The sequence below is a fragment of the Eleginops maclovinus genome, chromosome 24 (genome assembly GCF_036324505.1).
Source record: "Eleginops maclovinus isolate JMC-PN-2008 ecotype Puerto Natales chromosome 24, JC_Emac_rtc_rv5, whole genome shotgun sequence".
Lineage (NCBI taxonomy): Eukaryota > Metazoa > Chordata > Actinopteri > Perciformes > Eleginopidae > Eleginops > Eleginops maclovinus.
In genome coordinates this window covers 2,642,004-2,667,360 of record NC_086372.1, presented here as the reverse complement: position 1 = coordinate 2,667,360, position 25,357 = coordinate 2,642,004, and the positions used below count along the sequence as shown (strand labels likewise).

The 25,357-nt window shown below is 42.2% G+C and overlaps 2 protein-coding genes across 3 annotated transcripts; one reads left to right on the top strand and one right to left on the bottom strand.

The window, feature by feature from the left end:
• Positions 1 to 988: 988 nt before the first annotated feature.
• On the top strand, positions 989 to 22,524 carry creb3l1 (cAMP responsive element binding protein 3-like 1). 2 transcript variants are annotated; one of them, XM_063878054.1, is made up of 13 exons: positions 989 to 1,268; positions 8,584 to 8,719; positions 9,533 to 9,619; positions 14,684 to 14,838; positions 14,927 to 15,008; positions 15,815 to 16,026; positions 16,132 to 16,278; positions 16,450 to 16,508; positions 17,725 to 17,793; positions 19,697 to 19,799; positions 19,933 to 20,098; positions 20,547 to 20,703; positions 20,808 to 22,524. In XM_063878054.1, the coding sequence occupies exons 1-13, from the start codon at positions 1,158 to 1,160 to the stop codon at positions 20,830 to 20,832; spliced, it is 1,509 nt and encodes a 502-aa protein (XP_063734124.1). In that variant the 5' UTR covers positions 989 to 1,157; the 3' UTR covers positions 20,833 to 22,524. The 2 variants fall into 2 exon arrangements, with proteins under 2 accessions (XP_063734124.1, XP_063734125.1); XM_063878055.1 differs by lacking the exon at positions 9,533 to 9,619.
• Positions 22,525 to 22,673: 149 nt separating this feature from the next.
• On the bottom strand, positions 22,674 to 25,321 carry harbi1 (harbinger transposase derived 1). The gene is made up of 7 exons (XM_063878057.1): positions 25,247 to 25,321; positions 24,718 to 24,883; positions 24,442 to 24,644; positions 24,276 to 24,363; positions 23,986 to 24,193; positions 23,726 to 23,901; positions 22,674 to 23,591 (listed from the first exon to the last, which is right to left on the bottom strand). The coding sequence occupies exons 2-7, from the start codon at positions 24,880 to 24,882 to the stop codon at positions 23,391 to 23,393; spliced, it is 1,041 nt and encodes a 346-aa protein (XP_063734127.1). The 5' UTR covers position 24,883; positions 25,247 to 25,321; the 3' UTR covers positions 22,674 to 23,390.
• Between the last annotated feature and the right edge of the window lie 36 nt (positions 25,322 to 25,357).

Sequence of the window (25,357 nt, the reverse complement as noted above, 5' to 3'; positions counted from 1 at the left end):
GTGTAACAGGTCATACCTGCAGCTCACACACCTCTGATACCTGCAGCACAATGGACAGGGTTTCAATCTCTCGATCTCTCTCTCTCTCTCTCTCTCTCTCTCTCTCTCTCTCACAGGGGGGAATTATGTGGGGCAGGATGAGGAATGAGAAGGGCGAGCCTGAGCAGACATTGAAGAAGCAGAAAAGCAAATTAATTCCTCCTTTGCAGAGTGTGTGTGTGTGTGTGTGTGTGTGTGTGTGTGTGTGTGTGTGTGTGTGTGTGTGTGTGTGTGTGTGTGTGTGTGTGTGTGTGTGTGTGTGTCTGTGTGTGTGTGTGTGTGTGTGTGTGACTCTACTCGTCCTTCTCCTGGTTTTCTTTCACACAAGGATACCTGACTGATTACATATCTGCTCTAGGTAAAGTTGTATCTGCAAAGGTGTGGGTTTACCCAATTTCTTTTATTCATAATAATAATAAAGATTTAATTTCGCCCCCCAAGCTAATAGAAAAGTGAGCTAGATGTCAATGTCAGTGGGCTGGTCTGTACACGCCTACACAATCCTGAAATCACCTGTGTGAGTGTGTAACAGGGGTGCAGGGCCTTTAATGCAACAATAAATTCTGTAAAATATGAACAATTTAGTACAACATATAAATTCAAGTTGTATTAAATTGTAAATATAAGTGTTTATCAATTTATATTAAAGGTAAATTAATTTAAACTCTATTAATTTCTTCCTTTTGCAGTTTTTAAACTCTTATATTTCAATATTCTTTTAGCAAAATTAATTTTAAAAAGTCATCAATATTTTAAAAAATATTTTCCAGATAAAATATTGTTCCAAAGATGTGATGAAATATGAAATAAGTATTATTTCTGTGTATTTTGGGGGGCGTGTTTGTTATTTGACGCCACGGGGCGGGGCTTGGCTGAATATTCATTGGCTCGTGGGGGGAGGCAACAACGCACGCGAGCACAGCGGCTGATCCTCGCGCAGCTGGATGGAAAGCGTTGACTCTTCAAGCTGCAGACAGGAGGATGTGAATTATCCACATTTTGTCACTGAAAATAACGGTGTATGGTGTACGTAACGACTGGAAACGAACACAGTTGAATTTTAATGAATTTATCTTGATATTTGCTAACAGCTGGCTACTGAGCTGCAGACAGAAGTCATGATGGAGTCTATCTTAGACAGTTTGACCGCAGAGAAACTCTATCCGTCCGGAGGGAGCAACCTGTTGGACCTGGAGGAGCTCAGCGACGGAGACTTCCTCACTAATGTGGTGAGTTATTCAGTTATTACTCATACTAAACGTGTCGGAGGTCCACATTATATTTCTTTAGTTAGCCGAAATAAACCCAAAAGTATTCATATTGCATATGCAGTCCATATGTTCAAAAGTTTTTTAAAAAGTACCCATTCGTGCTGTTTCTTCTTCTTCTGTATTTAAAGTGCCTAAATCAAACGCACCTCTGCTGCCGGTTCCTCCCGGAGCCGGACCTCAGGAGGGCGGTGTGGTAATTCAGATCCTGACTGACATCCGGGGCTTCAGTGTGTGTTTAATTAAGCAAACGTAATGTGGGTGAGACTGGTAACACAGACACCGGCTGCTGGCGAGTTACTTGTTAACTTGCTGTGTGTGTGTGTGTGTGTGTGTGTGTGTGTGTGTGTGTGTGTGTGTGTGTGTGTGTGTGTGTGTGTGTGTGTGTGTGTGTACAGCTCCAGGTGTTGCAGTCCCCAGCAGCAGACCTACCTATTAACCATATGTGTTGACCTTTAGGCTACACATAAAAACTTCATTAGTTTTCAATTAGCTTCTTCTACTGTTGAACCCTTAATTGAATAAAGACATTTCTGTAATTGATTACTTTACAAAAAACTTGGTTGAGTCATTGAGAATTCAAAACAACTGTATCAATAATCAAATTGCATCCTGCAGGCTTTGTCTTCTGCGGGTACTTTATGGTGCTACCGGCTCAATCCTGCTGCAAACGAATCAGTGTTGCAGTAAAACGCCTTTAAACCACCTGTTGTCAGATTAGGGCCTGAGGGCAACAGCTGCATGCATCATCTCTGGTGCACCTGAGGCTTCTTTGATTTATATAAACGAAGACCTGTAAGTGCATGGAGCAGAATCATGCTCATTGATATAATACCTGCCTTGTTAGATGCATGTAAACGTACAGAGTTCAATCTAATTGTAATGAGCTAGGCAGTGTCCCTGAATCAATATCAATGTATTCCTCCTCATCCCGCCCTGTTTGTCAGTGTACTGCATGTGTGCGGTGCACCTCGAGCCACAAAATGCCAAAAGTAGTCCAGCCGTGCCCTCTGTGCACGCCATGCTTGACCAAGCTTTGCACTCTTAATTCGTGGAAACAGTCTGAGAGCCGTGTCACTGCTGCATAGCGAGAGTCATGATAAAGATCCCAATATCAGCAGGAAGTACTCTCGCTTTATTTCAGTCACAGCCGTCTCTTTTTCCACTATTTCACTCCCTTTTTTTTTTAAACCTCTATTTTTTTTTAAGCAGATCTCTACTCTGAGTGAGTCAGCCTGGCAGTCTGCTTGTGGTTCAACCCCCCCGTTCTTGTTCTAAATAAAGTAGTCCACTCTGCTGTGAAGCCACTAGGCTGGGCTGTACCACTGAGGACATGGGAAAAGATGTCTGAGTAGGAGTCCTGGATGGCATGCTTCTTTGAATCCTCTACCTGTAATCTGCAGTTGTGTTGTAGGGACAGGTGCAGCACCAGAGACCTCCTCCTGTCATTAATGCTGGGACTGTGCAAGTAGCATGGCTATTACCGAGCAGAAAACTGCAAAATAAGAGCAGTGAGACTGAACAAAAACAGTTAATTGTGGGGCGTGAAACCAAAACGAGGTGCAGAGAGAGGCTATAAAGCTCAGAAGAGCTGAGAGAAACTGCAGAGTGGGTTTCAGCTCATCTCTCTGAATTACTTTTTAAATTACTCATCATTTCATCCAGCTTTAATGTGGGGTTATTTTAAAAACGCACTTTTTTTGCACATTTGCCATCAATCTACATTCAGCATTATGCTAGAGTGTGGTTTGTCCCATTCAGACAGATGCACATGAGCATCTTGCATTATATCTTTGTACAATGATGGTTAAAGTCCAGAGGATATCAGGAATGGAGATGCAGACCCATCTTTATTTAAGGTATGCTCTGTGGTGCAGTACAGCATTTGTTTACCTCCTATACTTCCTGTTAATAACTACAAGGAAATATATTATGTACATAAGAAGTATGAGTGTGCATCAGAGAGCTGATAGAGATCACTTTAGAAAAAAAGTGAATCATAACATCGAGTACATTTCACTCTTGAATACATCCCTATTCACTTATGGTGAGTCCAGGACATTCAGCCTTTTCAAAACTCCAAACATACGCCAAAGTATTTGAGCATAAAGTACGTTTTTCTCTGACTTCCATCGGGTCCAGGAAGTCTTCCCATTTACCTCTCACCTCATGCGTCAGGATCGAATGGATACCATATTTATCACTTGTTTTAATTAAGACTGAAAACCTCCAAGCTCAAGATCCCCACACACATGGATTGAACTGTTCAGTGTTATTCCTCTGTGCATAACAACTCCTATGATATGCATGCATGGATCACATTGTTTACCACTCCTAACGTTAAGAGCAGCTCCTGAATCCTGCAGGAGAAACCAGCCAGTCTGCCGCTAATGATTAGACTCATGATGCATTCATCTTTTATCTAAACTGGGATTTTTTAAATGGAAAGTCATGCCGGACAAATGCAGGGGCGGATACCATGGTTACTGCACCACACAGTACACTGACCTTTCATTAATGGTCTGTTACCTTGGATAACATCAGAGGCCCAAATTCAAGCAGGAAAATGTACCAGGCAATTAACAGATGATTAATCAGTGGGATTTTGTTGTGGCATTGCATGCATTAGGATCAGTAAACAAACATATAAACTTACACACACTTGCAAAAAAGGTGAGGTCAAGCAAGGCATTGCAGTGGCTTCTTTTCTACTGTCTCCTCTTCTATGTTGGTCAAAACAAATGCATCTCCCTGACTGCCTGTCCTCTACTCATGTGTGTTGTTTGTCTACATTTATAATCCATCCCCTCTGTTCTCTCCTCTCTATTCTGTCCTGTTCTACCCTCCGTTCAGACCCTGTACTCCAGCTTTACAGAGACACGCCCCTCTCATTTGCATGTTCGTTGCTGATTGGCCGCCGAGCATTGGAATGTGAGCAGGCATGCATCAGTGTGTGTGTGTGTGTGTGTGTGTGTGTGTGTGTGTGTGTGTGTGTGTGTGTGTGTGTGTGTGTGTGTGTGTGTGTGTGTGTGTGTGTGTGTGTGTGTGTGTGAAGGAAAATACTCTTCTACTGTTGAACTGAGAACTATAGCTGAGTTCACTTCAGTCTCAAGACACACACACACAATCACACACACACACACACACACACACACACACACACACACACACACACACACACACACACACACACACACACACACGCAGTAACCTCAGCTCACTCCTCTCTCAGTTCAAGTGAAGTTAAACACAGCCAACCCGCTGCAGCCGCACACCACCACATGAAGCCAAATACAGTAGAGACATTTTTTTTTGACACTGCCATTTTCTTATTTTGGGCAGCCAGTGTTATGGGATAATGACATGATGTTTTCAGGTCTCTCACATTTTCATTTTACACTATAAAATGTCTCCGTCTCAACCTGCCATTTAGGCTTTTCTTCACTTAAAATGTCCTTTTCAAACCCAGTTTCAAAGTCTACCAAAGGATTTTCTACAACTAAAAGATTACGCTGGTGTCTGTGCACGAATTAGCCTACTTTACTTTGAAATCATGGATACTTAACTTTGCATTTGATCACTTTCCAATGCATAATGATTCCTTTTGGTAGTATTCACTATGAAATGTACACAATTATGTTTTAGAAAGCAATCAACCGTGATGGAGTTCATTCTGAATTGCAAGTTGTGTTAGAAATTGATGCAGAGCTGAACCTAACATCTGCAAGACACTTCCTGATAATTGTAGCTGATTTTGATCTATATAACCCACGTGAAATGTATCTGATGTATTCACTAATTCATTTGCTTTTTGGTCCTACTATCTACAGAGGCAGTGTTTATGATAGGCTGAAGCTATTTCCCAACAATGTGGCTAAGACTGAAGTGATGCAGCAAAATGCAATGTGTGAAAATAAGTTTGTGCACGGAGGAAGGCGGTCAAACATGACGGAGCATTTCCTGCAGCTAAGATGTCTCAGGGTGTAGAAGTAGAATTACCTTTTACCACCTTTCCTACTTCAAACTTTGACCCTGCAGAATAGATGAAGTGATCAAGCCCTATAATAGCAGCCACAACAAAAACGCTTCATGGTGCCAGGAATTGAAAACCAATATATACTAACAACTGGAAGAAGCAGAACCAGAGCCACTGCACTTGGCTTTGAAGTCTGAATCTGAGACGACTTGTCTGTTGAGAAGAAAATGTTTGGTCTGTGTGTTTCCCTTTTACATGATGTTCTGAGGAGTTTACGATGGTTTCCACTGCACCATCCATGCCGTAATGACACAAACTGGCTGGCGTTGCTCTCAGTGCAGCTTATCCCCAGGGTTTCCTGCACCACTGCATCAGAGAAAGTATCTCCACATGCAGACTAACGTTGGTCCTCTTCCTCCTCTGTCACCTGAGCCAGTAAGGCATGCAAATGAAAGGAGCGCTATGTTGAGACTCCACCGTGTTAATTACAGGTGTAACAAAGTCGCTCTTTGCTTTTTTAATTGCTGTCTTTCCCCATCTCCTTCCCTGTGTGGTTTGCTTCTCAGGACCCATCCCCCCTAATGACACAGCGCCACTGAAATAACCTATAAAAACGGTCTTTTTTAACACTGCTTCCTTCCCTAATGTGATTCTCTTCCCAGCAGAGGGGTCCAGGTAATGAAAGGTCCAGACCTCTGCTCCTCTGCTCACTCTGGGCAGCAGCTGTTCCTCCAGCAGCCGTACCACTGGCTGACAGCGAGCTTCCTGTCCTAATAACAACAATAACAGCTCCCACTGTCGCTGCGGTTCAGAGCTGTGCTGTAGATTAGAAAAACATGATTGAGCTTTTGCCTCTGATGAATGTCAGGTGGTGCAGGTTTGCAGAAAGCAGTGATTTGCTGATGACCTTTTCTATAATCAGTTCATTGCTGGGAGAAAATCGCATTATCTGCATGCAAAATAAGGCTGAAATATCTCCTCCTATTTCTACATGTGCAAAGGAGGATATGTGTTCGGGTTGTTTTGTCTGTTGGATTACAGAAAGAATACAGGACTGATTTCCATGTAACTTTTACTGGAAACGATTTCTCCGTCAGGGTGTTTTTGTTTTTGAATAGGATAAACTGACCCATAATGACCCACATAAATAGTGGAGTTGGATCCAAATGATGAGGCAGATACTTCACTCTGTTTCCCTTTTGCTAACTTTGCAAGATAGGGCTTTTGTGCTGCATTCAAGTGCTGTCAAGTGTTATAATTCTAATGATTAACATGACAAACTGATTATTTAGTAAAACGTCAGGTTCATTTCAACAGTGTCTCAATGTTGGACTTTCCTCTTCTTTCCCCCCTTGCATCATACCAGTCTCTCCCACATTTCTCCACATGGGAAACTTTTCACCATTTTGTTTTTGAGTTTTAAAGTGACCCATATTACCTAATGGGACAAATTTAAAGGGACAGCATTGTATTCATGCAGCATTAAGTGCAGCAGGAGAACAAGCTTCCCTGTCACTACGAAACATTTTGAAGGTGTGTTTGATTCGGACTGAGTGAGTATTAGCTTGTGTTTGATGGAGCAAGTAGCTGCAGGATAGCTGAGTGTCTGCACACACCTTGTTGAGCGGTGCCTGCAGAGAGCTCTGTTATGCATTGAGCTTTTGTTCACAAACAGTTATTGTTATGGCTCCTTTTGCAACAAAGTCTTTGTGTTCCCTGTGGCTGCTTCAAAGTAAAAGCCAGCCTTTGTTTGGACTCTTAACTTACCAACAATACCAATGGAAAATAAGTACCTTTTATATCCAGCTGTGTGAAGTTGCACATGTAAATCATAACGCCCTTTTTTTTACTCCATATATGAGTGCATGCTTACTCCACATGTGTCTGTTAGACAGCTGCATGAGTCCCAGAGTTTCATCTCACACGCTTGACGTCCTAATCACACTCACACTAACACACACGCATAAACTCTGAGATAATGCATTTGAGAGTGCACATATAGCTGACAATGCATTGGTTCAAACAGGACTCAAAGCATATTGCAGACTCATGCACATCAACCATGACTCATGCTTACAGTATGTACAAACACTACACCTCTCGTCTTCACTCTCACTCTTTGCATTTCAAAGCAGGGAAGGACATTACTACCCGCATAACGTGCCTTTTTTGCAAGTCCAATCCTATTTGTAAAAGCTGATTACCCTTAAAAAATGTTCAAGTTCTTGGCTATCTACACACAACAAGCTTCTGAATTAGATATCCATTGCTGGCTTTTAAAAATGGAAAGTCAAACTACCGACTAACACCTTTAAAACCATTTGCACTCTTGGCCTACTGAAGTCCAAACTAAACATCACAAGTGCTGCTGCTGCCTACAGCATGCAAAGAGGACAAAAAGCCTTTTAAATTATACTCCAAATTCAGTCAAGAGTTGAAGCTAGTTTCCAGGAATAAAATACTTAAATGTAATTGTGCATTTGTGGTTAATTAAATGGGGTTATTTCTGTCACAGTGTCTGTCTGGAAGCAGGGTTTAATTTATTCAATAGGACCCAGTGCAATGCATCTGTGTGTGACTGTGAAAGTGTGTGTGCTTTTGTACCATTTTGTGCATGTTTGATCAACACCAGGGTGACTCATACTCATACTGTGTGTGTGTGTGTGTGTGTGGGTGTGTGTGTGTGTGTGTGTGTGTGTGTTATAACCAGTAAAATCAGAGCACCATGTTGTCCCAGGCTTCCCGAACATCATCTCTCAGCTCAGTGACTCATCTCATCCAGACTGAGGATGAATCTATCGATGCTGTTTCCCATTGACTGACTCTTCATGCCATGAACTCAGTCTGGGTTCTCTGGGTTCTCTGGGTTGTGACTCTGATGGATTAGTTTCACAGAAAGTCCTTTTTGTACTTCATATCATTGTAAACACAATATTTGTTGTATTTTGGAGAGAAAGACAACACATTTGCAGAAAAATATGATTGTTTATTGTTTATTCGTTGCTCAGATCTAATGTCTGAAAAATATATGTAAACATGCATCACTTGCAGAAATCTCAAACCTAATTCACATCACAGATAACTATAACCCATAAATGCTCATGGTAGGTTAGCATTAAGCTCAAGATCCATTTTGAGGTAGGAAAACACCCTTGTTCTCAGCTTCTGAAAGAAATCAAATCTGTACAATTGGAGAGACATGAGAAGCACCAGAGAACAGACTTTAATAGGAGCGGTAACTGTTCCATGGAAAACAGTTTTCTTACTGAGTAAAAAAAGGTTTCTCTTCATGTTTTCCAGCCGTTCTCCGGGGACCAGATGGACGACTTCAGCAGTGAATTATTCAGCAGTTTCTTTGACGACCATCTATTAGAGCGGCCCATCGTGTCGGACAGACCTTCACCTATACACATGGATATGGACGACAGCAGTCCAGGTCAGAGCCTCTTTTTATCATGAAAGTCAGCAGGAAAATGATATGTCACTCCTCATATTTAAATACCAGGATACAATAAATGAAACGAACATAAAGTCCAGTGGGTTTGGATCACCGTGGTCGTTCCTTCCAATAACTTTCCCTGTATTTCCCCTTTATTGGCAGTACAAATATCATAGCAGGTTGGTTTGTGGAACTGTTTCAACAATCCTGAAATACAACAAAAGTTTTCCTCTCCGTCACACTCGTATGACCTTGTTTCTCCTGAAAGTAAAAAAGTAGAAAAAGACCCCAGTGCTTTATTTGGTTGGGTTTCAAAAGCAAAAACTCTGGCTCTGTCTCCCCAATAAAGCTCAAATCCCACCATAGAGAGATAGTTTCAGTGACATCCAAAAGTCCTTCTTTGTAGACACAAACCCAAACGTTTACCCCTCACTAGCAGGGTACAACATGGCACTCAGTTGCAAGCAAGCTGCACAAATACACTCCAGTGTTCAGTCACTAGGGCTTTAAAGGGGCCCCATTCTGCACATTTTCAGATTCATAAACATGTCTCCCTGTTTTAGTGTTCAAAAAGCTCTTTATGTTTCTCATACTGCCTGTGCTGCAGCACCTCTTTTCACCCTCTGTCTGAAACTAGAGCCCAGTCTGCTCTGATTGGTTAGCTGGCCGGCTCTGTTGTGATTGGTCAACCACTTAGAGATGTCCCGTCCCTTATACAATGTGTTGGAGTGCTGGCCAATAGAAGCCCTAACTTAAATATATCTCAATGTTTGGATTTCCGTGTCTGAAAAGGGCTTTTGAATCTCACAGATATTCAAGCGGAGCACAGCTACTCTTTAAGTGAAGACTCCGCCCCCCAGAGCCCAGCCCTGTCAATCAAAATGGACCACGAGTCTGGTAGGTCATCCTAATTATAAAGAAATGAAAGAAACGTAAACTCTCAGGAAACACACACAGCCAACCTGCTGCTGATGTTGAGTCTGCCTCTTCATCACGCTGTCTGTCCCCCCCGGGTTATCTCACTGGCTCAGTCCCTGGATGATGTAATGCTTCACATGCAGTTTGACCCTGTCTGTCAAACTGTACACTCTGATTGGCTGCCATATAACATGTGGTGATTGGCTTAGCTATTATATTTAATGCTAGAGGTGCCTGTAGGAACAAGTGTCGAATTAAAAATGCTGCATATTTTCTGTGTTTCTCCCTGGCTCATCTTCCTCATTATCTCCTCCTGTCTGTCTGACTGTCTGTTTGTCTTCTCCGTTTGTCCCGGGGATCCTGCTGTCTGTCTGAGCAGCTGATCCCAGTCTGAGCAGTTTTCCTCCAGCTAAGCCCTGCCCACCTAACACACACACACATGGACTCACACAACGCTATGACAAGCATATGGTTTTGAGTGTGCAGCTTTAGCCGAAGCCAGCGGAAACTCTTTCTCTCCTGTCAGGTTATCTCTCCCTTATTCTCCCTTATTCTCCCTTTCTCTCTCTCTCTCTCTCTCTCTCTCTCTCTCTCTCTCTCTCTCTCTCTCTCTCTCTCTCTCTCTCCATCTCTCCATCTCTGTCTCTCTTAATCCAATTAAATCCACTCCCCTGGTATGGATATCAGCAAAAAAACAGACCTCTATAAACAACTCCTCTGTTTCCAGTCTAACGCTCTGAACTAAAATATTTATTTAGCCAATATCTTTGGAGAGAATGAAATAAATAAATCCAGCTCGCTACACAATCCAACTCGAACATGTGTGCTTTAGGTTGAATTTGCACCCCTGCCAATGCAAACTTTTATCAAAACAAGAATGACATATTGAACAGCTCACCACGTTCATAATATATGACCTCGTAAAAGCAAGCATTTAGACAGCTTTGATGTCAAGGTAGTTTATATTATATTTTGCTCCTTATTGCCTCCGTCTGGAGCTGCAGAACTTATCTAAAGCTCACATATGGACCCGCACACATCATGTTTATCTGATTCAATCGGACTGAACCCAACCTTCCTCTGCTCCACCTAGCTGAGCTTAAACTCTGTGATACATAATTTCCACAAATGTTCTGCACTAAGTGGATCCACTGCACAAATGGACCATTATGTCTTATTGTATTATAGATATATATGTGTGCTATAAGGTGCAGATTTATGAGCTAAATGTTTAAAGAGATAATATACGTTTTAAGGAGGGTGATTGCCCTTTCTATCACAGTGACTACAGTTCTACTTTGCATGGTATATGTCAAGATTGTAGGCATCATACACCCCTATAAGCCTGTGATTTCACATGTTATACTTCCTAGGGACATATAACTCTTTCCCCAGGATCTGTTTCCGTTAACAACACTTTCTTTATATGGAAAACCTTCCAAATGGGGTTTATTCCATCATTTCTGTGTCTATTTCTGCACCTGTTGAATGCACTCTCATTTGTGAATGTAGAATGAGTTCATTGTCATTTTTGCATGAAAACTAACGTAAACAATGCCCTTTTTATTACTGGACTTTGAACGTCTTTAGCTTTGCATCGTACAGTTTGTATCAGAACATGTACAAAACATGCTAACAAAAAGCACATATACAGACAAGGCAGTGAGTTCTGGCATACAGTCGGCCAGAAATATGAGGATCTCAGTCCCTGGTATTCGAGCGTAATCCCCGGTGACGCAGCAGCACATCCCGCTGGCAGAGGATCTGTGTGCCGGGCGCTCTTTGTGCTTCTCTCAGCATCCAGCCGGGGCTCCACAACAGAAGCTGCTGCTCGTTGGTCTCCAGGAGTCTGGGTTAATTAACCACATGGGGATGTCAGAACTTGCTGACCTTTCAGAGAGCCGGTTTGTTCTGAAAGGAGGAGGATCATGGAATCGTAATTTGTTCTCCTGGATGACAACAGAGAGAGCGTCCTTCCCAGCTGAATTAGAAAACAGGGGATGCTCAAATTTGCTTGATTTGACGTGAACTTCGACACCTTTCTGTCCTCGTTCCCTCTCAGCCTGTGGTCCTCAGTTCTTGGTACCCTTACTCTGTCAAAAAGACGATGTGTGTTTTTACTACAGCTCCCACTGCGCTGCTCCATCTTACTGTTTTAATGCTCCTGACGTCCCGCTGAGATCAAACACAGTCACTACCTCTGCTCCTAAACCCCCCCGTGACGACTGCCAGGAGCCTCTGGTCATTACCCCACGATGGGATTTCTTACCTGGGTTTATTAGCCTCATAGGAAGACTGTCTTCTATTAGCAGCACCCAAAAAGATCCTGTAAAGAGGGGAGGGGAGAGGGTCAGGTTTTACTTTCACCCACAGCATCTTTGACACAAATACAAAACACTAAATGACCTTCTTCACATGCTTTAAGGGATTAATAAAAGCACTTAAATTGCTTAAAATATCAATTATTATTTGAATTTAATCCATGAATAGATCCCCTGTTAATATTAGGGATAAATACCCCCTAAAATTGCAGTAAATAATCACAATTGTACTCTTTATTTATATCAAACTGTCCCCCCTCACACATACAGGACTGCCTTCCTATGCATTCATTAGCAGCTTCTGGTATTCGTTAAGAATTGGTGTCAGAGGACGTCCAATCAAGCTTAACGAGGCAGGAGGCTTAACGAGGCTCCGAGTAGCTGCGGGACCGGCCTCATTAGGAGACGCTCGTGAGGGTCCAACTAACCGAGAGGATGTGGGGAATTGGTTGATGGAGGAACCACCACGAAACTGAATTTGATTCCTTATTTCTGGTAATTTCTCAGAAGTTTTCCAGAGTCGCCGTGCTGATTTGTAGTCCGGGCTGGGAGCCGGGTTGCCACGATGATATTTGATCATGAGAGTGACGTGTCTCAGCTGCTCGCTCATTAAATCACATTATTATTTTATTAGCTGCAGCTGTGTTTTCCATGGAGTGATAAATTACGCCTCAAGCTAATCTAACATGTTATAGCTTCATACTTTTAACACTTTTGATCAATGTTTATATAAATGGCCTCCCATGATGTCAGCTAATAATCAATTACCATATTCCAACATTTCCTTAGCTGCAGCTTCTTAAATATGATGATTTTGAAGATGCTTTTCTCCGGTTTATATGACTGTAAATGGACTATAATTGAGTTGTTGACCTTTGTTTGGACAAAACATGACATTTAAAGACATCTCCTCATGCTTAAGGGAGCTAGAAATTCTATTTTCCATTATTTTCTGGCATTTCGAAGAACAAGCAATCATATTTTCATGTACGACCTACTGCTTTAGGCCCTTCCACTTCTCTATAAGACCTATTATTGTTTACTGATTTGAGCTCCAGCTGTTGCATCATACTGTCATTGTTTATTGTTGTTGACACCACAGCAGTGCAGATGTTGCACTGTTTGGTATCAGGTTTATTTCAGACGGTAGAAAGGGATTTGTTTTAGGATGGACTCTCGGACAGGATGAAGCTCACACACCTCCACCACCGCTCCCCCCTCCCGCCTCCTGTTTCCACCTTGTAAACTTCAGAGCATTTTACCGGCAGACATGTTGCTAGGAAACAAGGAGGTGATTAAAATGACGTCCACACACACACACACACACACACACACACACACACACACACACACACACACACACACACACACACACACACACACACACACACACACACACACAAACAGCTCGTCTTGTTAAAAGGCTGCTGCTCTCTTTCCCTGCACCGCGGGAGCTTTTTGGTTGAGTGTGTTGTGACAAACATCAAAGTGTCGGTCCTTTTTCTAAAGTTTAAAATGCTGACTGGAGTAGAAACACTTCGCTACCTGCAGCTACTTTTAATTTGCCTACTTAAAACATATTGTTTCGTCTCAATTTAGAGTTAAAAGTTTAGTTTTGTTGGGTAGACTTTAGCGTAATCAGCTCCCTTTTGACAGAGCCTTCATTGAAAGCAAACTTTAACTGTATCAGACACATCAGTGAGTCTCATATTGCACAAAGCAAAGCCCAATTAAGGCAAAAAGTGGTTGAAATGAACAAAGCAGGGCTCATATTTTCGTCCCCGGGTGGATTAAACTAATAAAACTCCTTCATTCCCGTAATGCAACTCAGTTATATCTTTAATATCAGCCACACCGTGAAACCCTGCATCTCTACTTTGCAATGCAGGCTCAGAGTAAGACTTTAATGACAAGCAAACCATTATTTTGCTCCTACATTAATCATATTAAAGAGAGGAGTTTACGCAGTAGATAAAGTGCAATTCTTGGATGACTTGTAGAGAGAGTTTTTAGTTTTGATAGTGACTCATCTTGTTGGTTTCCCCTGATTATTTTCGCTTCACTGATCCCTGTAACCCTGGTTTGTGGCCGGTGCTGGCAGCCTCCTCTTCCTCCCCCCTTTTCATCATCCTGCCCACTGGGACACCAAATATACCAGGAGAAGGGGTGACTCGTTGCCCTGCACTGGCACTTATGTTGCTATAAATGCTCACAGTTCACAGTAGACTAAACAAGGCCGTACCTGGGAGAATCTCCTCATTGTGTTTCAGGGAACCTCCTATGAAACTGTCCCGATTATGCATATTTTCTGCAGTGTTTAGAGGCAGCAGTCGTTGGTTTTCTCGTGTAGGATCCTGAAGACAAGGTGCAGGTTCAGCCCTTCTTTTATTTCAGGGTAGATACAAACTCACTTTAGACAAATTATGCACCACAGATGCCAGAGCGACGTTGTCCAGCAGTCTGTAATGACCAGTTTCGTCAGGAAGCGCTCAAATGTTTTGGGGAAGCTCCTCCAAAGTGTGATTTATAAGCTACCAGTTACTTCCCATTGGAAGACCTCCCTGAAAGTCCCGGGAGACAAACATACCTAGGTCCATTTCTTCAAGTCGCTCTGGAAGTTGAGCTTATTCTGCTTTTTGAAAAGGGTTATTAAATGAAATCCCTGCTGCTAAATGTCTTTGAATGTTGGTTTTTATTCAGTGGTTTTGTGTCTCTCTCTTAGAATTTGAATGGAGCTTCAGTCAGGACCTCTCTGCCATCCTGGTGAAACAGGAGGAGCCGGATGTGGGTCAAAGGTTAGATCCTCAGCCTCACGAAGGCCCGCCCCTCATATTAAGCCCCGCCCCACCACACCGAGGGTCTCCATGGAAACACACGGTTAGCATCCATCATACCACAGGACGCTAAATTAAAAGTTTAAAAGTAATTTGGATAAAAATGATTCTTGTTTTTTGTGTTTGTGCAGGAGCCGAGTCCAGACAGTGTGAAGCCCGTCGCCATAAAAGATGAACCCAAAGAGATTGGACAGTACCTAAGCCTGCCCAGCGGTACATACACACACACACACACACACACACACACACACACACACACACACACACACACACATACATACACGTGAGAAATGTTCGGTCCCAGAGCGTCTGCACAGCTGTGTGTCGCATTGTGGAGGTGTAGCATTAACACGAGCCACTTGATAAGGGACTTCAGCGTGGGATGAACCTGTGCTTCCTGGCTCTAAGCTCCTGAAGAAGCATCCTCACTCAGGGTCTACTTTAGGGGCATTAAGGGATTTAAAAAGCCTCCATGGATGGCTGAGGCGAACGATATTACGGGAGGAGAGAGGACACAAGATAAGTTACATCAGTTAAATTCATGAAGAGCCTCTAATAAAATCTAACTTCAGCCTCAAAAAATGTCACAAACATCCAACCATTTTCGTCATGGTTCAAAGGCTGTTTGGTAACTGACAGAGCACATTCAGAACAGAAACACCCTTCTGTACGTCTTTAACTTTACCCCAAGAATCTACAACAACAACATGCCACACAAACGTCATGGTAAAATCAATCCCAACCCCCACACCCAGTCCATAGAAGTAGAAAGCCTTTATTGTCAGGGAGGGGATCAAAAGTCAAGAACAATGGCGTTAAAAGTGCTTACAGAAATGTAATAAAGAACAAAATAAACGAGAGTAAACTTATTTATACGATATTTTTAAGCCAGAAAGTTTGAACGCTCTGTTCCCCCCTCAGGTCTTCTGAAACCTCATGTTGTTTCAGTTGTGAAATAAAAGGAGGAGGATTCAGTATAAACTCCTGAAACCCCTTCCTCCTTTCATTTATTTTTTTAGATGACGCTCTGCAGCTCCCGCCCACCCCTCCCAGCAGTAACCACGGCGACAGTGACGGCTCCCTGCCTCCCTCCTCCCCCCACCTCGCCCTGCCGCCGTCCTCCCCTCAACCGCAGCAGAGGCCAGGAGGTCGCGCCTCTTCATCATCCTCTTCTTCATCCTCCTCTTCCTCCACGGCCATCTCCTCCTCACCTCTGCTGACTGCACCTCATGTGAGTGCAAGACTTTTTCTAGGTCTATTCAAGACAGGCTTTATTGAAACACAGTAAGTTGAAAATGGTTGTAAATATGTTGATGATTTGCTTTGTGTTGTGCAGAAGCTGCAGGGCTCAGGACCGCTCCTGCTGACAGAGGAAGAGAAGAGGACCCTGGTTGCCGAGGGTTACCCAGTACCCAACAAACTCCCTCTCACTAAGAGTGAAGAGAAGGCACTGAAGAGGGTCCGACGGAAGATCAAAAACAAGGTAAACTGTCATTATCAACCACTAAATTACCCCAAAACTCAGAGAAATATGGATGAAAAGGCAGGATTCAGAGCTGGATTTGAGTGCCTTACACTAAGAGGGTTGGTAATATACAAACTTAAGGAAAAAAGTCTTTGCCTTTTGCTGATATTCTTCTGTTTTTCCACCCAGATCTCAGCTCAGGAGAGTCGGAGGAAGAAGAAAGAATATGTGGAATGCCTGGAGAAAAAGTAAGGCTTGGAAAAAGATCTCCGTCCCCATGTTTCCACTTCTTTTCCACTCATTTTTGTGATTTTGAACCCCTTTTTCCCACTGAAGCCCCCTTAAATGATACTAAAGCTTCTCTGTTTTAGTGCATCAAAGGACACAGCTATTGAAGAAAAAGTCCAGCTTTAAAATTCCCTTCATTTACAAGGACCAATTTATTTAAAGGCTCAGGAACTCATCATTTACCTTTGACGTCAGTATTTGAGAACATTTCAGAGCAATTGTGGAGTAATAGTGCTGAATCACTATTCAATCCGTGCCGTCCAGCAGCCAATGTCCAAACCATGTTGAAACACTTCTTCTGTCCACTTCTCCTGCTGTCTAACAATGTAGTTGCATAGTTAGCGGTGCATTTGGTACAAAAAGCAGCCATATTGGCCAGTGATGTTCCCCCTGAATCTAACCACAGATCTTTTTATACGTAATTGTGTGCTCTTTATATGCTGGCACACAAAAACAATGCAAGAATAAGAAATGAAACTAAGGAAATAGAGAAAGACATGGATTTCTAAAGCTCCTTAACGCATCAGGTACAAATTTCCAGATGACATGCAATACTTATTTAAGAATAATTAGAAACTCATTCCTCTCTTCTGTCATTTGTTATTCTGGCCGTTCCTCGCTATGGCAGGACTCCAGTAACCTGCTGAACACATGGGGAGACTTGAAGAAAGGTGAAAATGTGAACTTTTATAGCAGAAATCACCCAAAGTGGTTCTTACAGGTGGTAACAAAACATCCTATTACATTTCTCTTCAGCAGAGTCAGAGGACAGTGTGTGAGAACATAAATCCTCCTCCTTCTCTTTGTGTTTCTCCTGTTGGACGTGAGGACAGGATTATAGAAGGAGACAAAACAGCGGGACGACTCGCTGAAAGGGATTGTGAAACAATGAGCCGCATTCAAAGCAGAAATAGGAAAAGATCACGGGGGATTATGGGTAACATAACACCAGATTAAAAAGGAGTTTAGGTGAGATTTAATAGGATTAGAAGGAGATGATGGAAGGAGAGAGACGACCTGTCATCCTGCAACAACAAAGAAAGGTGGCACGACATTTAGTAGTAAATAGATGGTCTTTGTAAATGTTTGTGGACACGCTCTGACGATGTGTGTTTTCTGAAAAGAGGAAAATGTGAAATAGACGCTGACAAGAATCTGTGTTTCTCTGTGTGTCAGGGTGGACAGCTACACGTCAGAAAACAGCGACCTGTGGAGGAAAGTAGAAAACTTGGAGACTGCAAACAGGTGAGACACACACACACACACACACACACACACACACACACACACACACACACACACACACACACACACACACACACACACACACACACACACACACGCCATTGCCATTGTGTCTGCAGGCTGACGCTGGCTCCAACACACCAATAACCCAGACCAGACATTTCTGTAATGCTGTTTGGATTATAATCACTGAAAATAGCAACACGTTAATGAAGAATGCAGCTTGATTAAAATAAAGCTAAAGCAGAAATGTCTTTTTGGGAGAAATACCACATGTAGGGAAGGAAGATAAAGAATAAAACAGGCCAAAAAGTTCAGTTTCTGAGTCAGAATTCATCATAGTCGCAGGAAAAGCAGCACATTTATCGTTAAAGGGAACTGTAGCGGTGTTATTCCTCTCAAAGACAGCTTGGGAAAAGGGCTCTGTCTTGGAGGAATAATGATTTATCAAGCAGGAACAGTTAGAGAGATTCCCTCGTCTATTTTTACTTTGCTCTGTATATAAAACCCGTCCACAGTTTATATGTGTGTGTTAAACTGACAGAATTAAAGGAGTCTATGAAGTAATTTGTCAAAGTGCAGACTCACCCAGCTGCGTCTGCCTCCCCTGTTATTATAACAATATGAAACCAGTGGGTAGATGGGTGGGTGGGTCTGGTGGGGGGTGAGGGCTTAGGTTGGAAGGGGTGTTTGGGGGGGGGGGGGTCTGTCTCTATCTGTCTGTCTGTGGCGGCAAGAGCCTGTCATTAAAGCTGTGAGTTAACAGTAGCTTTCATCATGGAAGGCAACCCCCTCCCTTCCCACCACACACACAGACACACACACACACACACACACACACACACACACACACACACACAGAGACACACATACTGGTGAACATGTTAAACCACCACACCGTGGAACAATGAGTTGGCACAAACTGGGGAACATGAGTCAGCACGCTCAATAAGTCCAGAATATGTGCAAAAAAAAAAGAAGCTTTTAAACGATTGAAGTTAATTTAAGCGTTGCTAAAAATGCCCCAAATGCAGTTATTAGTGGTCGTTTTGTTCTGAACGCTTTGCTTTTTCGAGTCAGTGCTACTGGTTTATTAGGTAGGGATAAACCACACCTTTGTATTGCATTAAATATGTATTAAAACTCCTAAATCCAGATTGAAAAAACACTAGAACAGGCCCTGTGTGAGCTTAAAGTTCACAGCCTAGCTTAGCACAAAAACTGGATTGAAGGGGAACATTGCTCCCCTAAAACTAAAAAAAGCTTACATTTTAATAGATTCCTAACATGTTTATTAATGGTGCTGACTATCCACACTATGCCTCTATAAGTCTGACCTTTGGAAGTATTGCACATATTAATCAGCAATAATTCCAGCTGTGTTTCTACATGAAAACAGATGCTGGTCAGTATCATCCCATAAAAGTTTACTGCAGCTGACAAACATACTGTGGTGCATGTGACGGCATGGAGATCTGTAACACTGCATGACTCACTGGCCCCCTGAAGATCTGACTGACCAGTTTATGGTCTGGTTTGGTTTATAATTCTGTAAAAAGATTGAATAACCTGCTGATTCACGGCTGTAGTTTGTCCTGTGTCTCTACCTAGTGGTGATAGTGTGTCATTGCAGCTCATACCATCAGAACCCTGCTCTCCAGATCCCACTGACACACTTTATCCTGCTGGTTTGACTGGTGTAGTATGTGCAACTGTACTCAAACACTACTGCAAAACAGTATTGAAATATGAGAATTTAACTGGTGTTACTTCCTCAAGGAGGGTGGGGCACGGCCTTTGAAAGGGTACGAAGGAGTGGAGGGAAAAACCCCAAATCTTTTCTGTGAAGTTGCCTTCCTCCCTATTCCTTTGTTAGTTTATGTGTGTGTTTCTCTGTCCTCAGGTCTCTCCTACAGCAGCTCCAGAAGCTCCAGTCTCTGGTGACAGGGAAAGTCGTCCCTCGCTCTTGTAAAATCGCCACTACTCAAACAGGGACATGCCTCATGGTAAATCACTTAAAAAGCGACACAGTTTTGGACTCTATTCACATCTGGGAAAAGCACACATCAAATAGTAAACACTGTTTCTCATGATTTTAATGAGGTTGTTTTTTATTTATTCATTTGTTTTTCTGTGCAGATGGTGGCCGTGTGTTTTGTCCTGGTGTTGGGCTCCTTCTCCCCCTGCGTCTCTCCCCTCTCCTTCCTCACTCACACCTCCTCTTCTTTGTCCTCATCCTCCTCTTCCTCTCATCCCTCCTCCTCCCCTCCTCTCCCGTCAGCGGACCTCTACACCACCAGTCAGGGTAGGTCTGCAAATATGTCACATATTATTCATCATTCAAATTAAATTGAGGTCTTACATTTAAAAATATTAAACTTGGATTTCAAAATAAAAGCATGTAGAGAATGAATGAGAAATACAGATCCCAGAAGTTTATTTTCTTATTGATAATTCTCTTGTTCAGGTACAAAAGAAAAACATCAAAATCAGGTTGAACAGTAAACAAAATCTCAAAAACTACATTTCACTCTGCCCTGCAAATGTACTTCCCTTAACCACTTACCCTCCGGAAACCCCATTTATAACCGGAGTTTAAGTTGTCATCATGCTAAATACCAGTCCTTTCTGCCAGCAACCATCCTTTGAGGGGTAAAAGAAAAACTCTGCTAGACTGTACCCATCAGAAGCTAAATCCTGACCCCTAGAGTCGGCCAAATTCACTACAATGAAATCCTGTGTCTGTGTTGCAGTCCGCTCCCGCAGCCTGCTCTTCTACGACGAAGGGTCTCCACTGGAGGAGAGTTTAGCTCCATCAGAAGCAGAGAGGCCACAGTCAGAGAGCATCACCCAGACCAGCAGATACACAGCGGAGGCTAACCAGACCACCGGGCCCGAAATAGACAGCAGGTAGAAAAATATCTTGTCTTTTTTGGGCCATGAAACTTCTGCTAGTGTCAAATCTATGAATATGAAACCTCTGAATATTAACCAGATTCCTCTATTCTCCTCAGAGAAACAAAACCAGAGTTTATCTGACCCCTCCTCCCACGACTTCTAACCTCCGACCCCTAAAAAGCCTCCTGAAACTTCTGGACTCAGCGGGCTTCACAACAACATCCAACCAGAATCAGTCAGACTTCCTCCCGTCCTCCACAGCCGACTCACTGCCAGCCTCCCGAGGTGCTTCACTTCTCAAACAGACTCTGCTACACCTGAATATACTTGATTTTAAAGGGATTGGAATTTCTATTTTTGTGCATTCAAATATCATCCAACTAATCTTTTCATATTTAGTTTGAACAACAACCAGGGGCTTACTCATCAAACCTAAATACAATCATTTACAGATACAACGTGTAGCATTTGAATAAAACAATGTAAAGCTGTGATCCAATGACAGAGTATTTCACTTCCTCGTAAAAACCAAAGTAGTGTAGCGTTGCCAGCATCCTTTAGGTGTGAAAAGCAAACAGCTTTATGGGAAATGTAGTCTTAAAATTAGGAGAAACTTAGATTTTTGCACCTTGCATATGGATACTTGACAGACCTGCAATTTGGGAGTGTATATTTTACTTTTCCAAGGCACTAAATCAGGTCAGTGCTTTAATTTTACACCAATCATGTACGTTGCTAAAGGGCTGCAGCTAACACTTGTGATAAATCCTCATATTAGAGAAAAACTGATCATCAAAACTAATTACATTTCTGTTTCAGCTCTATGTTAATAACAGTATACTCATAAACTAAAACTATATAATACACTTTTTAAAAGGAAGCTGTGCCATTTTAAAAGTGCCTTCCACTTACTTTAGTCTAATATGACGAACTTGGCCTTAAAGCACGCAGCTATTAAACCTGTAAACACAACAAATACTGTTTATTTTGACCTTAAACTGGATCAATGTTCCAGATTTATCTTAGAGAAGCCTTTTATTTCAAAAGCCAGCCTTATGTGTTCAAGAGTTAAAGCAAAAGATATATTTAGTTTTATTTTTCCACTTTTTAAATCCATCTCTGAGGTTAAAGTCCACATTCTGCATATTTTTTTGTATTTTAATATCAAGGGACTTTTAAAGAGGGTCCTACGAGAGGTTGGGGAAAAATTACATAAAGGTATTTTTATGGAATTATAAATTGTATATGTAATATATTTGCAGCATCAAAAAAAATGCATATTTAATTTATGCAGCAAAAAAAAACAAAGCGTTTTTAAGTTTGTTATTCTATTGTTTTTTCTAGAAAATGTTTACAAAAAACACTAAAATACAAGTTATAATATATTCCGAGCATCAAAAAAGAGCATATTTATTTTATGCAAGAAAAAAAAGGGAATTTTATGTTGTGTTTTTGCATTTAGGATGATGAAGTTTACCATGATGGTGTTTCGTGGAAACTTTGACATGATCTGCTTTTGTCTTTCAACTGTAATACAGTGTTTATGATTCGCTGCTGTCGCATGAAACCCCACAAAGGTCTATTTGGTTCCCTTGTGATAGAGAAATGCCCCTAGCTTGTAAAACAAACTTTTAAATCTGTTATTTTTTACCATGTGACGTTTCTTGACCTGAAAGATAAAGAAACTCTTCCCAACTCAACAGCACGATCTTAGATATTAGAACATGGGCTAGATGCTAAATGTGCTCATGCGACAGCAGTGTGTGTTGTATTTATTCCTGTTTGTAGAAAGTGTGTATATATTGATGAAGCCAATCAGGGGACTAATACATTCCAGGAAATAAAACAAACCACTAGCTTTGTAATCGCCACAATTTGAAGGAACATTTACAAAAAAACTTTATTTCTTTTCCACTTTCTGACAATGAAAGAACAAAAAGAAACCATTCATGACTCTCCTTCAAAGTAAAAGCTTTACACTGTCCCAATCCACTTCCTTTTATTCATTATTACATTTATGTAATGCTCAGAAATCCTGTTTTTGATCTCCACAACACAACAAATGTTTCTTATTCATCTCTGTTTGTATTTCATTTTGTGTGTGTGTGTACACAAAAACATCATGTGACTGCAGCCCGTTGCGCAAACACCCTGTCATTCTCACCCGTAACCGTCTTAATGCACCAGTGTACATAAATAATGACCACCTAATGTGCAGTTGTTGTAAATAAGGGCCTCGTTTTTTTGTATTGTGACATAGTCCAAGATTTAAACCTGTGGAAATAAAGAAAACAATTGGGATATTTGGGAATAAAAATGTAAAGCGGGGAGGGAATAAAAAATAAAGGGAGGGTGACTTTTTCCACCTGTAAAGAAACTGTGATAACACAGCAGCTGCACACAGTTTGAATAGTTGTAAAACACCAGGAAGTGTTTCATTATTCCACCGAGTGAATAATGAAGCACTTCCAGATATTTGAAATGTGTTCGGGTACCATGTTGTCTCAGTTTGTTGTATAGCGTCCTGCATGTTCCTCCATATACTTCTATGTTATCTTAGTGTAGTCAGTAGAGTAGAAACCAGCAAAATATAAAAAACCTGCATCAGCAACAACGTGTCCGTGGCCTTTCTTGCTTGAAATGTGTTGTTTGTTAAAAGAAAATGATGATCCCAGTCCCAATCTTGATCTGGTTTGAGTTTAGCTGAAGTGTTTGAGGATGAGATCTTTCCGGAGCTCCTCTGCCCGGCTGTCTCGGTCCTCCGGTCTCTGCTCGAGACTCTCCGGCTGCTCCAGAGGGTCGGTCCTCTCCAGAGTCCAGGCGTCTAACCCCGACTGCAGCGAGGCGTTGTGGAGAACACAGCAGGCCAGCAGGATGGAAGAACTCCTCTCCGGAGAATACTGCAGCAGAGAAAGAATACCATTCAGTCACAAAAGCATGTATAACTTAAATCCGATTTGTATTGTGTGAATCTTCAGTGTGCATTCATTCATTATGACACTGATCTGACCCCCCAGAAGTTAGCTTAGCATACCTGTAGGTATCCTTTGGTGCCGTCCAAACATCTGAATCTGGTCTGGATGGCTCTGAAGGTTCTGTCCACTATCTCATGTGTGGCGGTGTGGGCCAGATTATACTGTAACTCTTCAGGGGATTCAGGGCAGTCCACCGGGGTCATCAACCACTTCCTCAGAGGGTAACGACGGTCACCTAGAAAGCAGAAAGCAGAAAAAAAAGTTAGTCCTGGACCTTTTTTCAGACAGTGTGCAAAGATGTCTAAAATCCCCGTCTCACCCAGGAGCCAGCCCTCCTCAGTGTCCTGCAGGTGTTTCTGGAGAGCAGATCTTTCCAGAACCTCGGTGTCTCTGAGTCCTCCCGGCCAGTGTGTCTCGGCGCTGAGTAACAATCCTCGGGCATCACAAACCAGCTGGCAGCCCACCGAGTGAAACCCCTTCTTGTTCACGTAGGACGAGTCTTCGCTGTTAGGAGCTTTGATGGTGACCTAGAGGGGAAGAGATGATCAGTTCAGGCTGTAACCTTTGTATAAAGAGTTTAAAGTGTTAATGCAGTATATTATAGTTCACCTGAACACAGTCCAGCACCCCTAGGACTCCTGGGAATCCTGCCACCCTCTGAAACTCCTGGAAGGACTGCTCTGTGCTGGAGGGGTCCCTGTGTGGGAAACATTAATATGTGCTGTCAGTCTTCATCCTATCCGTAATATTTACTTTGTCTTTTGTCTGTGTTTACCTGTTTAACGTGATGAACTGTGGAGCTTTCTCCACCAGGGCTCTGGTCACGTTGGACACACATCTTGACATTGACGCCTGGCTGATCCCTATAGTATCTCCCATCGATGTCTGGAAGGAGCCGGATGTGTAGAAGCCCAAAGCAGCCAGCACCTGGACCTCAGGACTGATGGCTCTGGACCGCTGAGTACGTCTGCACAGAGCCTAACATCCACACACAGTTAAACAATAGTTAATTGGATGAGATAATTGAATTTCAGGCTCATCATCTACTTACATCGCGGAGTATTTCCACCAGATACAGAATAAACTCTCTAGGGAAGCCAAACTGTGTGAGGAGCAAGTTGTCTGGAACAGAGTCCAGGTCAAAGCGGTCCAGGGTCTTGTGTCCTCGACCGTGTAACAGCAGGTCACAGTCCAAGATGGCTATAGGGATCGCCATGCTGTGGGCAATAGAAACAAACACAAATATATGAAAACCAACCTGGCATTAAACCAGATTCCTACTTTCTACTCTAATGCAATTTATAGATTATCACACTGCCACTCCAACAAAGTTGCTAACTGTGCAGCATGGAACCAATCTTTCCACAAGTTTTAAAGCTATTTGTGCGTTTGTTAATACTGTATATCTGAATACTACATGCTAACTAGGTAGCTACCTAACTAGCATTTGAGCTTTCCTGCTTTTAGTTATGCATTTCTTTGTCTACATGCATGGCTATTTACACACACAGCTGGATATATGTAAATGAATGACAAAGCCTCTTTACATTTATGTTGCATTATAAAGAAAAAGCTCTTACATTTGAGGAATTCATGCAGCTTTTGTCAACCAAAACATGCCACAGGAACACGTATTTTGTGACGCAGTCGCACATTCGACACAGGAAGATGCATTTGCATATTATCAAAAA